This window comes from Manis javanica, chromosome 2 (assembly GCF_040802235.1).
Source record: "Manis javanica isolate MJ-LG chromosome 2, MJ_LKY, whole genome shotgun sequence".
NCBI lineage: Eukaryota > Metazoa > Chordata > Mammalia > Pholidota > Manidae > Manis > Manis javanica.
The window spans coordinates 218,064,056-218,081,009 of NC_133157.1; the positions used below are offsets into that span (position 1 = coordinate 218,064,056).

General features: G+C 53.7%; 1 protein-coding gene across 2 annotated transcripts in view; it reads right to left on the reverse strand.

Annotated features, from left to right (window-relative positions):
- Positions 1-14,452, reverse strand: part of NDRG1 (N-myc downstream regulated 1) — a 54,156-nt gene extending 39,704 nt beyond the window's left edge. For both annotated transcript variants that reach the window (XM_073230164.1, XM_017646730.3), the window contains exons 1-2: positions 14,299-14,452; positions 1,778-1,858 (exon numbers count right to left, since the gene is read on the reverse strand). Coding sequence is in view for 1 of the 2 variants with exons in the window: in XM_017646730.3 (XP_017502219.1) it covers positions 1,778-1,840 (63 nt within the window). In the remaining variant the exon portion in view is untranslated. The remainder of the gene's footprint in view (positions 1-1,777; positions 1,859-14,298) is intronic.
- Positions 14,453-16,954: the final 2,502 nt, after the last annotated feature.

Genomic DNA, 16,954 nt, shown 5'->3' on the forward strand with positions numbered 1-16,954 from the left:
AGCAAAGGGTGCCCTACTATTTCATGTGGCTTTTTAAAGGTCGGAGACAAAAATATGTTGATATGTGCTTGTATCACCTAGGGCTATTTTCTTTGTTTGCTCATTGGGTGGTAACTGTGTCGTAGACTGTGTCGTAGACTCCGATGGAAGAGGAAATGGGGTTGGAGCATGGCTCAGCAAACTACGGCCCTCCACCTATTTTTATAAGCAAAGTTTTGTTGGAACACAACAAGCCTACTTGCTTACATATTGTCTGTGGCTGACTTCATGCCATTGGTTATCAGGCTAAGGAGGTGGAACAGACTACACGGCCCACGAAGCCTGAGATGTTTGCTCCTTAGCCCTTCACAGAGAACATCTGCAGACGCCCTGTGTAGAATGGTAACTAGCATTCTGCAGCTTCCCCAGGCCTGGCTTCCCTCTAATCTGCCTGTGCCACCTATCTGAATGAATGTGGCCAAGTCCCTTCCCATCAGAGACCAGTTTCTGTAGCTGTAGAATGGGTATAGAGAGCTCCCTCACACATTCCTAGTGAAAGGTCCATGAAGTAAGGGACCCAAAGCAGAACCACAGGCAGAGCCACCACAGAATTAAATGACTAGTCCATCCGCCAGTGGTGGCCGGCCTGGGTTTGGCTCGAAGCCCCTTAGTTTGTAACTATGTGACTGAGGTCCATTAACCTCTCTGAGCGTCAGCCTCCTCTTCCGTAAAATGCAAACAATCCCAGAACCTAGTATCTCACCAACTACGGCCTAACTGTTTGGTTAGCACAGGATGACGCATGAAATACGGTTGACCCAGACACGGGCACGCAGGGCTTGGTTTACACATGAATTATTATTTTCAGTCGACCTTAGAGTAACTTCACTTTTGAGCCTGAGCTGTCCATTTCTAAAAAGGTATATCAGCAGAGGCAGTTATGGGGCCCAGTGAGAACTGGGATGTGGACACAGTTCAAAAATACAATGTTAACTGTGCACATGCAAAGGCTTCTCAGACCCATTGTCAAAACAATTGTAAGGATCATGTCAGCCCAAGTTGTGAGGCAGGGGCTTCTGTCTGTAATAGAGGCCTCATTGACATGAGAAGTTTGACCAAGAAGAAGATAATAATTGTGAAAAACAAGAGCTTATGTGCATTGCTTATCTCCCCCATGCCAGACGAGGGAGGTTCTAACGGCTTTATATGAATTAACCCGCTCCAGCCCCACTGGCCCCATGATGTAAGTCCTGTGTCACTGTTTTAAAGTTGGGGAACTGGAGCATGAAGACGTTGAAGGATTTGCCAGTGGACACGAAGCTGCTCAGTATCACAGCCAGGTTGTACGCAGGGCAGTCTGGTCTCAGATTAGGTGGCATTAAAAATCTCTAAGCTAAGGGATAGGCAGAGCTATGGTCACCTGGGCTTCATGTTGTCCATTCTGGAACCGCAGGATATCCGACATAGGGGTGCTTAGAGGAACTCTGGTTTGAAGCCCTTACTTTACAAATGAGATCAGTGAGGTATGGGCAGAAGAGCCCAGAGAGGCAGACAGGGGTCCAGCCCACAGTGCCAGAACACTTAGTGGCCAAGCTGGGACTTGAATTGGAATCTCTTATTCCCCTGGCATTCCTGGACAAGGTGGCCTGTGGAAACAAGGAAGCAGTGGACATGTGTATGTGTGTGTGCATGTGTACACACATGGGCGGGTATGCATGTGTATTCATACTGTGCACACAAGTATACCCATATATGAGCATGCAAGGGATGGGGCGCAGGAAGGAGCATCTCCGCTCACCTCTCCTTTCTCCACCAAAGGCTTCACCTCTGCGAGGTCCACGTCCTGCAGCTCCCGAGACATGTCCCTGCTGTCAGCTGCCTGCGAAGGGACAAAGGCCAGGAGGTCAGCACTTCCTACTGAGAGATGTTTCCAGAAAGAAGCAAATCCGAGGCCAGGGAATGAGCTTTCCCTCTGCCTAGCAGTTCTTACCTCCTGCACTGCACACTGCAGGTCACAAGGCCAGGTCCCTCTTACCTGCCACCCCTTCCCACTCTTGCAGTGGGATGGAAAACTGAGGCTCATGGACATTATCTGTCCAGTGAAATGGATGGATCGACACTCAAAACCAAGTCCTCACATTCAGGCCAGGCTCACCCACCATGCGCAGGATGTTTCTTGCTGCATTTTAGAAGGAAACCCACATAGCTGATGCCAAAGTCAGACAGCCCCAGGCTGACAACTAAAAGGGGAAATAAGGCCACAGGAGACCCACCATGTACAGGTATGGCACAAGCTTCCTTCATCCTCAAACCAGCCCCAGCAGAGGAGTGGCTGCACAGAACCCCCTAGGTCCACCTCTGTGTAGAGCTTTCTAGACATGCCAAGCGGAAGAGGGCAGGGAACAGGAAGACCTCAAGCCAACGGTCCAACAGGACTCAACGCTCAGTAGGATTTTGAATGAAAAAGCTCGCTGTGAGCCAAAGGGGGTGGGAGAGCAGGTCTGGGGAAGCAGGAGGACTGACCTGGGGAGGGTGAAGCGGTCTGGAGGTCAGTCTGAGTGGGCCACAGGAGGTCCTGCCTGGCTCTGACATGGGCAGCGGCAGGAGGACCAGGAGGTGAGGGCAACAGAGCTAGACAGGCACAGAGTTCGGGATGGCGGCTTGCTCAAGCAAAGCCTGAGCAGTGACATGTCCTGAGCATACTTTGGGGAGCTTAATCTGCAAGCAGGAGGTACAGAAGCATTTATTCTTATAGATCAGGATCAAGCTAGAAGAATGAAGTGCCCACCAATCCCAGGATGAGCCACAAATAACCCAGAGTGAGGGGTCAGGGCTGCCAGCAGAGGCAGGGGGGACAGGCAGAAGGGGTAGGTGACAGAGGAGGAGCCCAAGGACCCGCCAGTTCACACCCTGACCCTGTGAATCAGGAAGCTTGGTGAAATGCAAGCTGACCAAGGCCCTCACGTCGCTACCTTCCAGAGTGGGAGCCTGGCCCCAAGCTGCCCAAGGGCCCCCAGCGTAATGGCCAGAGGGCTCCTCTGCAGACCAGCTCCCAGAACCCATAAGAATCTTCTTTGTGAAACACCTCTCAGAGGTCGGGGCAACACTGCCAGGCCGCCCGGCACCCTCCACCCCCCAGGCTAACATGTGGCATTCTGTGGGCAGATGCCCTGGGATGCTCTGGTCTAGGACCCCACCACAATTTTTCCCAGTAGATAGAGCCAGCCCCACAAGAATGCCTTTATGCAGCCTTTGGAGTCTACACTCGAGAACATTCTGAAAACAAAGTCAGTTTTATATTTGTGAGCATTCCTGGGCATCTGCCAGCTCGGAGGCAGGAGGCATAAAAAGCCGAGGTCTATCAGCTTTGCTAATTCAGCATGTTTATGGTCCCAAGACCGAGGCCCATGGGACACCTCGCCTACACAGGCTAGAGAGCCTTCCAGAAGCCCGAGCTCCCTTCATGCTGAGGGCGTCAGGACCTCACATATCACAGGGGCAGCTTCAGAACCCGGGGCTGGTCTCAGGGTCTCCCACTATCCCCCGGGTGGGCCCTGGCAGGCCTCCTTCAGCCCCACCTGTACAGGCAGCCTATCTCGGTTCCTTCCACACCTGTGCTCCTAGCGTTATACCAGGTACAAAGTTGGACCTCTGCTTGCTTGCTGAATCCATGAACAGGTTTTATGCAGCTAAATTGATAATGCTTGTATTTAAATTCACTCTTAAATAATCACTAAACACATGAGTGAAAGGCCCTGAAAACATGTCCCTTGGCTTCCAGATGTTGTGACCCCATTAGAACATCAGCCTCATTCTCAAAAGAACACAAGAGTGTTTGAAGCCCAGCCTTCCTGATTTCCTAAACATGCCCCTGGTGAAACTCTGTGTCCCACCCATTCTTTTCCTTCCCAAAGCTCAGCTCCCCAGACCATGTGAGTCAGTGGTTTGGAGACTAGCTGAGGCTTCCTTACATGTCAAGTATTCAGAATTGCTGCTGTTTGCAGTTGGAGGGGGGCTGATGGCGTCCAGGTCCTCGTGGCTCAGGGCCACAGGGAGCCTCAGAGGCAAGGCCACTGACAGTGACCACTCTATCTAAATCTGGTGATTCTGACCCCCAGAGGACATCGGACAGCCTCTAGAGACATTTTTGATTGTCCTGACCCAGAGATGTCACAGGTGTCTAGTGGGTGGAGGCCAGGGATGCTCCTAAACATCTCAGTGCACAGGACATTCCCCGTAACTATATTTCAATTAATTCGTGAAATTTAAAAATATTAACTAAATTAATTAAATTGAATTAATTAAAATATCTCCTCCCAGGTGTCAACAGTGAGATACCCTGATCTAAACCAAGAAGCACCCAGCAAACACCCCAGGACTCTGAAGTCCCCATGAACACTGAATAGAGCAGAGGAAGCCTCTGTCCTGTCTGCACCTGGCGGGGGTGGGGGCAGGGGACTTGCACTTGGGGCAGCCTGCCGCTGTTAGCTAACTAGCCTGGAGGGTTCAGCCAGTACTTCTAGCGAGGTCACTGCCACACAATCACAAAGGCTGCCCATATTGGGGTGCGGAGGGTGCTCTCCAGACCTTGAACCCTCCCCCACAACTCACATGCTAGTGGCCAACCTGTCATGAGCAGGACAGCTGGCTGCTCTCAGCCCAGTTCTGCTGACATGCCAGCCCTACGCTGTCTCTGTTGCCTCAACCAAAGGACTTTGCAAACTTATGTTTCAGAAGCTGTTTGTCTAAAGGAAGTCTTATAAGGAAGTCCAATACAGAAAAACAGATACGAAAAAAAAGAAAGAAAGAAAAAGCTGACATGCTTTGGAGGAAGCCAGGGTAAAGGGCCTGACACCCGCCTCACCGCAGTCCCTCATCCGCCCCCTTCCTACCTTGTGCACCCACCCCCACGCACCCCTGCACCGTAAAACCTGCCCCAAAGACCATCTGAGTTCCAGGAAGCACAGTTTGAAACAGATTTATTCAGAGGGTGCTTCCTGTACTAGGTTACCACGTGTCCTCACTGAGAGATGATGTGGCAACTGGAGACATCGCCACAAACAGACTCAGTCCTGCCCTGTGGGGTTCACAGTCTCGTGGAGCCAGGTGCCTCCCCTGGGGTCCAGCTGTACCCGCTCCCGCTCCCCCTTCAGGCCCGGTCATGAGTGTCCTTTCTCTCCATGAGGCTGTGCTCTCCGGGAGGACAGAGTGGACATGATCTGGCCACGGCTTCCTTTCCAGGGCTTCGGTTCCCCACCTGGGCACTCCTCCCATTGGGGGGGCCCATTCTTGTGTGGAGACTGCCACTGCATGGTAGGTATTTGGTAGCGCCCCTGCTGTGGCCCACTAGGTGCCAGTAGCATCCCTACCCCGAGTTGTGAGAACTGAACCAATAATGTGCCCCAAGCAGGCAAAATCACCCTTGGGTGGGAACCACTGATCTAGGGCAGTTCCTGGTATGAATCCAGAGAACGTCTGTTAGAGACAATTCTAGTTTGATCTCACGTGGGTGTGCACACACACACATCACCACCTCTGCCACCACTGTCATTTACGGGGGAGGAGGCTGAAGTCTCAGGGGCTGGGAGGGCCATCCTGAGGGGGCACGGCCATCTGCACATGCAAAGGCCAGGATGAGGGGCTTCTGCTGCTCACTGCTTCTTCAGCAGTCTTCCTCACAAGGGTTTTTCTGCAGGTTTCAAATTCACAGCTCCAAGGCCACAGGCTCTTCTGAGGAACAGCTCCAGCTGCAGCTGCTACTGTGTAAGCGACTGGGATCTCCTTTGCTAGGAGGGAGGTGACCTGGTTCGGGGTGCTCTGGTTGGCACCCCCACCTCTACCCCGAGCAGGCACCACTCGGAGCCCACACCTGGGGGTCACTCCCCTCAGCTGACCCGAGGCCGTGCTCTGCTCAGCAAGTTCTCTCCCTGGGTTTGAGCCGAGTGCTGGATGCCAGCTCCCGCCCCTTTCCACCACCTCCTGAAAAGTTCCAGTGCAGAATGTCACACCAAAAGGAGCCAAGGTGATCACTTAGAGATGGGGTGACAGGGCAAGGCCACACAGGGCAGTGGGCAGGAGCCCCGGGGTCTGGCGCTCAGCCCGCCCACTCCACCCTGCATGATGGTGGACACTGCGGTTCCCGCCAACTGAGTGCCTGAAATGCACAGATGGAAGCCCTCTAGACAGAGAATCAGGTCAGGACAGGTCTCCTGTTAACCTCACTCAATGCCAGAGACAGGGCTCCAGATCACAACACCAGCAGCCAGCCTGGTTCGGATCACTCCTTCCTGCATTCCCACCCACCTCACCCCCGAAGGAACTGAGAAAAAAATCAATGACAGAGAAGTGGAAGGTAGCCAGGAGCTCGGGGAAAGACGTGGGGATCAGACCTGTGCACCACCACGTATCAGCTCTGTGATCCTGAACGAATCACCCAACTTTAGCCTTCAGCCTCAGCCTCAGTTTCCTTATCTATAAAGTGGACATAACAACTCCTGCTCCCAGCAAGTAGCAGTGGGACTGAAAATAAACAATAGCAAGAGAATCTGGCAAATACAGTGGCCCCCCCTTGTCAGCAGGGGGTACGTTCCAAGCCTCCGGTACCAAACCCTATGCACACCAAGGTTTTTCCTATACATACATATTTGTGGCGAAAGTTTAACTTGTGAATTAGGCACAATAAAAGACAAACAATGACAGATAAGAACAACTGTAACAACACACCGCAATGACAGTTATGTAAATGTGGTATCTCTCTTCAAATACCTTATTGTAGTGCACTTGTCCCTTTGTGATGATGTCAGATAGTAAAATGCCTGCACAATGAGACGAAGTGAGGTGAACAACACAGGCATCATGACGTGGCTTTAGACTACTGTTTATCTTCTGACCATACTCAGAGGGAGGACCATCTGCCTCCATACTGGAGTGGACCAGACCATGGCAGACTGTGGTACCCAAAACAGCGGAAAGAGAAATTCTGGACAAGGTGGTGGCTGCTTATGATCCAGTGCATTTGCCTCCCCTGGCTGCTGTGGAGACCCAGGGACATCTGCGAGGGCACAGCCTGTGTTTATACCCCATTAGTCCTGAGTGGCCCAGTGAGGATGGGGATACACAGATATTCAGCAAGTATGTATGGGTTTCCAGCAATCAGACCTCAGTGTACCACCACGTGGTCTCCTCTCCATTAGCAACACCGGTTGGTTAATGAGTTACAAGGCTGAGGAGGGCTAGGCAAATACCTTTCTGGTTCAATAGACCCAGGGGACAATCAGCAACTAGCTGGGCCTCATGGGTTCTGAGGGGGAGACAAGACTGGGGTTTGCCAGGGATGGAAAGGATGACAGGCAGAGACCTCTCAGGCAGTCCAGGGCCATGGGAGGATTGGGAACCGGTCACAGGGAGCAAGGGGACACACAGGGCCTGAGAATCTCAAAAGCCCTGGTGGGGCAGCAGAACACTGGCTTAGGAGTCAGCATGCGGGAACCCTGCCAATCTCTTGCCACATGACTTTGTCCAAGTCATTCATCCCCATATGTAAAATATGCAGCTTGTAATCTAGGGACATCACATGCACCATAACAAACTCGGTACAGAAGGGAGCCCAGGTGGGAGTGGGGTGCCCAAAGACAAGAGGGCTGTGCACTTGGTGGTTCTACCAGAGCTCTGTCCCGTTCAGCTCTGCTGGGTCAGCCCAGGGCACCTGATGGCCCTCTTCCCCCGACCCCAGATTCCTCCCTGTCTGTAGGGCTGGGAGTGCCCCTCCAGCTCCAGCACTGCTCCAACAAGCCACCTAGGGGACCCACCTGCACACCTTCATGAGTTCTCCTGGGCCTCTGGAACTGCCACAAGGCAGAGGATGTGTTTCAGACACTCCAAGATGCAACTGCGTCTGCAAGAGCAGCCACAGGTGGACCGCGATGCACCCTCAGCAGACACACCACTACAACAGGAGCGGTTCCCATGGGGCTTACTGCTCCAAACTCGGGGTCCTCTGTGCTTCACAGCAACCCCTGCGGTAAGCACCATCAGGTCCACCATTTCATAGGGAGAGTGAGGCACAGAGAGGTTAAGAACTGTGCTCCCAAGTCTTCAAGTTGCAAGCCAGCACAGTTTAAAGCGACATTAAAGGGAGAAGTTGACCATGACGTCTGCTTGCCCTAAATACACACACGGACCATGTGCCCACCCTTTGTCCAGGCAGGGTGTTCTGAGGTGGGCTATCTGTGACTGGGAGGCTTTCCATGGTGGGTCAGCTGGGTGGGTCACATGCTTCTCCCTCCACCTTGCATAGTCACCACTGAGCCACTGTGAGTAGCCCAGACTTTGGACAAAGTCCACATCTTAGACTTTCAGATTCTCCCTCCTTTCCCAATACCCAGAGGGGCTTCTGTTTTTAGCATTCCCCAAAAGTATCTTCCTGAAAAGGCAAATTCAACCCTTTGACAAAGTGTTCCTCAAGGAAGTCCCTGGAAGAAGGTGGATATCATCCCAGCTTCCAGATGGAAACCTGAGGCTTTAAAGCAAAGGCCCATATGAATTTGCAAAGCCGAAGTTCACTCCTCCCATGTGGTGCAGGTGTGGGGGGAGGGGCAGGTGGACAGCAGCCCCCTGGGGTCCTTCAGTGAAGCAGACAAAGCCGGAGACCAGGAGGGACTGTTAACAAGTTTTCATCGACTGAGATCATCAGCAACTGGCCCAGATTTTGTACCCTCCAAACATGTCTGGTTTCACAGCTACATGAAAGTGCTGTTCTCTCCAGCACATTGGGCTCTTTACAGAACAGAACTTAAAGGGGAGCACGGGCATCAATGTGCGCTGCCGCTGTTTGGCATCGCCTCTTCCCCAGACGCAACAATCTCCAATGGGCTCCAGAGAACAGTCCCATGTCTGCACTGACCTCGAGGAAAGGGGCCTTGGGGTACATCTTCCATCTCCACCTTACTGTGAATATGTTCTTTTGTCTATTCTTTGCCAAAGAGCTTTTGACGTCAAGCTGCAAGGCAGTGAACTTGATGTTCTCTTGATGTTTTCTAGACCTTTTGGAACTCAAGGCTCCGGAGGCCAGGGAGGAAGTTGATGGCCTTACCTCTCAATGTTTTCCCTATGTAATCAACCTAACAAACAGTATGGGTGGACTCACTGGACCTTCAAGAAAGCTCCCAGTTTAGAGAAGGGAAGTCGAGGTTAGAGCTCTCAAAGTCAATGAAATGGTGCAAACGCCATGGGGAGGGGACAACCAGACTAGGAATTCCTTGAGGCCCCTGGTCCTTTGCACGGAGCCTAAGATTTGGCAGCATTCAACCAGTTATCTGATACGGAGAGAATGAAACAGCAATCCTTACATCGAAGGCAGCCTCCAGCTGCATTCATTCCCGGGTGCAGGGCTGGAGCTACGGTGGAACATCTCTGCATTCAACTAGGACACAGATCCAGCGAGAGGGCCAGGGAGAGTGTCTGGACACAGCAACAGGAAGAGGGAGGGATCGGCAACCCCGCAGCACCCACCACACCCCTGCCACACACCCGGGACCTTCCTGTAGGTTCTCAGTGGGGATCTGGCAGCCCGAGCCACTGGTTTGGCTGCCCAGCTGAGGAGACAAGAGGAGTAACTGGAAGTCCAAAGGATGATCCTGGTGGGATTAGAGGATTTTTCTGTGAATCTGCAGGACAAGCACGAGCTGCACTGCATGACCTGTGAGATTATTTGTCGAGAGCCCACAAACAGAGGCAGTGTTAGCACAGGACGTGGAAACAGACTCTTCCTACAAAACCCTTTGTCCCCGAGATGGGATGACTGCCACACTGACAGGTTCCTTCCCCGAAATGCTCTTGCTGTTCCTGCCCTTCAGATGGCTTTCCAGGCCTTCCTACCCAAGATGGTCCGAGTTATTTCCTTAGTAAATGGAGGCTTCCTTTTGACCAACATTGAGTGCCTACTAAGTGCGAGGCCCCTAGGAAGGGCCCGGAGGAAGGGCAAGTAGAGAGAAAGCCAGAATGATCCAAGGAGGGTGTGCCATGCGGCCACAGAGGGCACCCAACCCAGCCTGCCAGTCTGGAAGGGAAAGCCAGGAGGGCCTTCTGGAGGAAGCAGGTGAGCTCATTGACTGAAAAAGAGAGGAAGAGGAGGCGAGGGCTCCCAGCTGGGGGAGACCTCTGAACTACCCAGCTCTTGCGAATGCCTCCCACACCCACATCCAGAGGGCTGCCCAGAAGCTTCTCAAAGCCGAGGGCGTGCGGCTAGGGGTAGAGGTGGGGAATCAGGATGGAGCCCTGGTCCCCATCCACCTCTAAGCAGAGCTTCACAGAGTGTACAATGTACACGGGTGCAAGCTCCACAAGTGTAAGGGTGAAACTGTGAAATGAAAGCTGAACTCCTGCACAGGGGTATTCACGGCTGCAGGCTGCTCACCGCCTCATTTCCTACCACTGCAGTTGGAGGACCATTTACCCCAGGGTCACTGAAAGAGCCTAAAGTGGGAGCTAGGGCTGGCAAGGGCAGGCAGGCCTTCAGTAAACCTTAGGTGGGGAAGCGAAATGCTAGGTCCACCGGAGACCCCTTCTAGGACCTGAAGTCTGTCATCTGTTCCATTTTGTCGTGCCAGTCAGACTCCCAGGATCTCCCTGATGGGCAGCCCAAATTGAGTCCAGGAAAAGCAGTTCATGCTCCACAATCAGTTACAGAAGGGTCTGGGTGGCCTTAAGGGGCAATGCTGCAGGGAAAGGTCTAGGGAGGCACACCAAGTACAGGACCCCACTCACTTGATTCTGCACAAGCAAGTCACCTGCCCAAGCCTCAGTTTTCTGAACTGAGAAATGATAAAATGTCTCCTACCTCAACCAAATGCAGTGATGTGCTGAAGTCACAAGGTACTTTAGCCACATAAAAGCTACTCACTGAGCACTATGCCTCCAAACCTTGGCCCAGGGGGTATAGGATATGTGGTCACTCCTTTTCTTTCCCTCTCCTCCATTATTCTGGAGTAGACATCTTCAACCCTCAGTGCCTTCAGTATGCCCTACCCTCAACCCAGCCCAGGTAGCTCTGAAACAGTGCAGTCATTCTTGGCCCATCAAAGACTTGGAAGTCTGCATTTCAGACAAGGCCCCCATTATATTTTTATGCAACCTGCAAAGCTTAGCTTTTTTGGAAGAATTTTGAGAAGTAAAACATGACTCCAGCATTTGCAGACATTTCCACTGGCCTAAGTTCAGGACAAAGGTCCCCAACACTGATTGCCAAGGAAATGCCTTGAGAATGTCCTTTGTGGGATTTACTGACAGCAGACACCTACATGGTACTCCCTCGTGCTGGGCGCTATTCTCAGCTCTTCACATGGATTAACTCAATATTTACAGTAAGGCAGTGTCGTTTATTCCCATTTTTTAGGAGGGTAAACTGAGGCACAGAGCTCTTGATCACAATGCTGTACTCTTCATTCCAGCCTTTCTCCAGTTACCCCAGCATACTGTCATGAAAAAGAACAAAGGTTTTAAGGCCTGGCTCTCCCACTTTCAGCCATGTTGCTACAGACAAGGCCCCTCCCTCGGTCTCAGTTTCCTCACCCATTCAATGGGGCCAAACAGTCCAGGCAGAGCTCTCGCACGCATGCGTGTGAGGGGACACAGCAGCTGATCTGGAAAGAGAGCTGGTCCTATCTTTCCCTGCCTGAGCCAGGCCCCCTCCCTGTTAGAATCTTAAATGCTGAGTCATCAGCCTGGCTTCCTGTCTGAGGCACAGGGCCTTTGAGTCACGCCTTGGATGGGATTCTCTAGAGTTGGGTCCCAAGGAAGAACAGCTTCAGGCCACCAGAAAAACACAGTGCAATCTTTCTTGCCCACCTTTGCTAAACTGAGCTCAGGCCAGGAGGTGTCAGTGTGCCCTGGGGGCCCTCAGCTCTGCTCAGATCCGTGATCCAGCCTGGAGGTGGCCATCTGAATCCAGCCAACCACCACTCAGTGGGGCGAGAGCCCCTTCTCTCAGGACTGATGCTACGAATCTCTCAGGAACACCTGATTGACGCTAAAATAGAGAAATAAAAACCCACCCACATTCTGTCAGGAAAGTTTCCTCACCAGAAACTCAATGAAGATCTACTTTACTTTTGCCCCTGATAGCAGAGGGGCCTGGGGTGCAGAGTTCCAGTTCTAGCTCTGCGTTGGCAAGTCATCCTCTGTCTCTGAGCCTCAATTTCCATCTGTAAAATGGTGAGAAGTTGAACCAGAAACTTGGGTGAGATTTCAATTCCACTCCAAATTATGAAGCCAATGGTTAGGAGTCCTTTCTCTGCTGGTGGCTCCAGGAGAACTCCCTCAGCACAGGCAATCCCAAAAGATGCTCCAAGTCTCCCTGGAAAGCCAAGTCAAAGGCCACCACCCAATGGTCAGCTGCCGCCTTGAGATCAACTGCCTCCTTGGGACTTGACCGTGGTGATTGATTATAGGGGAATGAGGCAGGATGAACCATTCACTTCATTCAGTGAATGTATGTGAACTCCTCCCAAGTGCCAGGCCCTGGGCCAGGTGCCAGGTGCCGAGTTACAGGGCCAGGCAGGCCAACCCTTCCTTCTCACCCTCCAGGGGAAGGCAGGAGCCCACAAAGCCTAGAAGTCACAGGCCAGGGGACATGCCAGGTTTCTGATCTGACACCAGAGCACCGCCCCTTGGAGGTTTCCATTCACTTTCTGATGCCCTCCACCTTCCCCTGACCCACTGACCTCAGCCCTTTGCCACCCCAGCACGTATCCCTGCAGGACTGCCGTCTGTGCCTGGACCTGCATACCCCACCAGCTGGTGAGCCCCATGAAGGCAGGGGCTGGGGCTAGCACACTCTGTACCTTGCTTATTTCAACTCTCATTTGTGAAATTCAGTGAAGACTCCAGAATATCTCCAACAGGACCAGGCGGGGCTGCAAGTCTGCCCTGAAATTGCACCTTCACAGCAAGAACACAGTTTGTATTTAGATGCTTTGTTCTTTGAGGAGGCTTGGGAGAAGATAAAGTATAGCTGATGGGCAATATGAGGAGACTAACGCCACATGTGTGGCCCCTGTCTGAACTCTGAATCTTCAATCTTTCCTAGTAACTTAAGGAAACCAAATAAACTGAAGTGCCCAGGGCATCTGTGAAGAAGGGTCCGGTCATGGGCACAAGATAACTGGGCACAATAATCCCCCACCGGCTGCCAGGCACCTCCCCTTTCCAAGACACAGAGGGGTATTTGGACCCACAGGGACATCTGACAGCAGAGACAACAGACAGGAGAGGGGTTGTGGAGGTAAGGAAAAATCCACCAAATCCCAGCTTCAGCCACTAATTGGACAGAGGCGGTGACAGAGCGTTCCCCCCAAGCCCACCACATTCCCCACGCCCTGTGCGAGGCTGAATCAGAGGCCGCAACGGGTCTCCCAGGAACGTCCGAGCAATTCCAGCTGTTCTCCCCGCTGCAGGGCAGGGAAGGCGGGCGGGCCGGGCGGGCCGGAGGCAGGGGAGAGAGGGGAAGCGGGGGAGGGTGGGCGGAGGAGAAAATGACGCCACTCTCGGCACTAGCCAGCGCAGGGCCGCCAGAAGCCCACGCGACCCCTCCGGCCACCTCTTCCGCGTCGCCACAGCGCCCACCCGGGGCCCCCGACTCGGGGACGCACCCTGCCCAGCGGCGTCGCGGACACTCGCTCCCGCGCGTGTCACACGGGCTTGGACACACCTCGGACCCTCCCCTCCCACACACACCCCACCCCACCCCACCCCACCACGGCTTTGAGGGGGCATGAGCACCCGCCCCTCAGATGCGTCCAGGTTCTGGGCTCAGTCAGGAAACCAGACACACCCACGCCCCTTCTCCAACCTCACCTAGCGCCGCTCACTCCTACCCAACCCCTTTACTACACACACGCGCTCAACCCCTCCTTCCCCAGACACCCCACCACGCACACACACAACAGGCACACACGCACACTCCTAGTCCCCCTCCTGCTCTCGCGGGCAGAGCGCTGCGGCCCCGCGACTCCAGCTGTGGCTCTGGGAGGGCTCTGGGCGATCAAGATGCTCCCAGGTGGGCTCTGCACCCGCTCTCCGACCCCCAGGATCCCACTTCCCCAGCCACGAGAAAGGTGAGCGGGGACCCATCTTTCCCCCCCGCTCTTCCCCAATCGAAAACCCTCACTCCAGCGGTGCCCCTGCCCCATAGCCCCTCCTCGTGCTTGCGCCACGGAGTCGCCACGCATTTGCAGCTCCGGGTGGCCACAAAGGGCTGCCCAGGAGCTGCTGCCGCACGCACGGGCAGCCCACCCCTCTGCAGGAAGAAGGCGTCGGGCTTACCTCAGATAGAGGGGGCAAGGCGAAAGGAAGCGGAGCTCGGCTGGCGGCGCCCGGCGGGGGTGGCTGCGAGCAGCAAGGGCAGGAGGACGCTCCACGGGGAGAGCGGGAGCCAGGCGAGGTTTGTTTATGCCCGGAGGAGGGCGGCTTTATAGACGCCCCGGCCCCGCCCCCGCGCCTCGCCCCGCCCCAGCCTCCCGGGCCCTGCCCGCCGCCGAGACACACCCCTCGCCGCGCCTTCCCCCCCGCTGTCCTCCCGCTCTCGCCCGCGCGCCTGACCCGGCCGGGGCTGAGCGCAGCAGGCACCCGCCGGAGCCGCCGCCTGTTGCGCAAGCCTTTGTAGGGGCGCGGCGGGAAGGGGCTCGGGGCTCGGGCTGCAGCACTGCTCTGCGGTCCTCTCCCTCGCCGAGAAGCCCGGGGCCTCGCATGTGCAGGGCGGTGTGCACCGGGGGCGCGTTGGTGGGCGTGGGCGTGTGCATGTGCGCGCTCGTACGTGTGCCTGTGGACTTCTGGGTGTCTCTGAGTGACCGAGTGGCTCTCATCTCCGTCTAGTTTCTTCTTCCTAGCATCCCTTATGGGCGACTCCCCGACTTCCTCCAAGCCTCAGTGTCCTCGCGCAGGAGCCGCATTTGGCTGCCTCCTTTCCTTGCCTGAGACCAGTTTCCTGAGATCCTCACTCTAGCCGTTTTTCCTTGTTGCATCAGCTCTCCGCTGAAATCCTCGCTCCTACTGAATGTCGTGCGTCTTGCTCACCGCATGCTGACGCCTGGGCGCCTCCCCTTGCCCTCTACCTCGTCCAGCCCTGTACTTCTTCCCTACCCTAGAAGCCCTGGCTGGGAGGATTCCCCCCACTTCCTCTCCCGGTTCACAGAGCTTGTGCTGACGCCCTTTCCCACCCTTACCCATCCTTCTCTGCTGGCTTGTTTTTGTTTACAGATTGCCTCCCTGTTCTGAACCCACACTACATATTAGAACCCCAGGCAAAACTTTTTAAAAAAGGGTTAGGCCAGGACCACACCCCAGGCCAGTTTAATCAGAACTTCAGGGAGTGCACAGCAGGCACCGAGTGTTTTAAAAGACATTAGAACAAGGCGTTCTAATGCACAGCCCAGGTAAGAACCACTGCACTGAAGGAACATTTGCTTGAGTAAAGAGATACCCTGTCATTGTCACCAGCCCCCCTGTCCGAATCTCTCTCTTCTGGCTGATTATAAACCTTTCTGAGCACCAGCACGTGCTTTGGGAAGGCAGGGTACCTGGCTCTTCCCTTTGCAGCCCATTTGCTTTCCTAGGCCCTGACATTTACTTATTCTGTCATTCCGCAAATATTTATTGAGTCAGTGCAATGAGCCAGGTCTGGTGCTCAGCCCCTGGGAGAAGGACAGAAAAGGCAAAGTCCTATATCCCTCGGGAGCATAGCAGAGGAGCCCTGAGTCTGTTTCCCCATCCACACAAGAAGGTTAAGCTGAGCTCATTCATTGCGTAACTGGATCAAGGCTGTGGACACTGGGGATAAGATTATGAACAAAAGTTTACCTCCTCCAAAGCTAGCCTATTGTCTGAAGATGCTCCCAGATCTAGAATTCTGTATGACAGCCCTCTTTTATCCCAGCCATATCATCCATTTTCCCTGACCTCCTCTGTTTTGTCTTTCAGCAAACATTTATTGAGCACCTCTGGTTTGCTACCTGCCAAAGATAGAATTGAGCTGGAAAGTGTGGAGGAGCTTCCTATTCATCAGTAACAAATGGAAGCCCCAGTGCCGTGGCCGCAGAAGGCATTTTGCCAGGTGAGGCCATCTGCCCGGTTGAGGAAGTCTTTGGGGCAGAGTGAATATTGCAACGGAGACCTGCAGCCAGAGGCCCTGAAGCTGCCCGCTGAGAGGCTGGGTCTGTGCCTAAGAACCCCAACTCTCCAGAAGAAAATAATCAGAGACCAAATTAAGCAATGAGGGTCACGAAGGTGACAGAGGCACAGAAAAGTGGGAAAAACTAAAACAGTGCAGTAGGATTTTCTGAGAGCGGTGGCATTCTACAACCAGAGTGAAAGACAACAGCTTCAGAGTCCAAATCAGCTTGGGAAAGTTCTGAGGAAGGTGCCATTTGGACCCCACACTCCCTCTCTCCTGTGTCCAGCACTCCCAGTTGTTCCTCCAGGGTTGCAGTGGATTGTTTCTTCCACTGAGCTCCAGATGAAGCAGGTTTCTTGCAGCCAAGGTGGCCGCTCTGTAGCGAAGCCTGACTTGTGCTTCTTGGAGGCACACTCAGTAGCAGATGCTTATGCTATGGAGCATATGCCCAGGCCTCCGTGTCCCCAGCCCAGGCCAGCTGAGCCAGCAGAAACCCTGGGAGCCAAACGTGGGTGCAATTGCATGGAGCTGTTTAAATCACTTCCCTTTCTCACTGGTCAGCAACAGCATTGGATTTGCTTAGTAAACGCTCATGTGCTGTAAATCCATCTCAGGATGAGATTGGATATTCTGGACCAATGTTCCTGGAAATTTCTATTTAGCAACACCTTAAATTTTAACAAGAGAATATTCTAACTGAAAGGGTGAAAGGGATCATCTGTTCCCATCTCTCTTTCTTAGAATTTATTGGTACTCAGGGTTGAGAGAGACATAAGAGAAAGCTGGAGGTCAGAGGAACAGCACCTGATT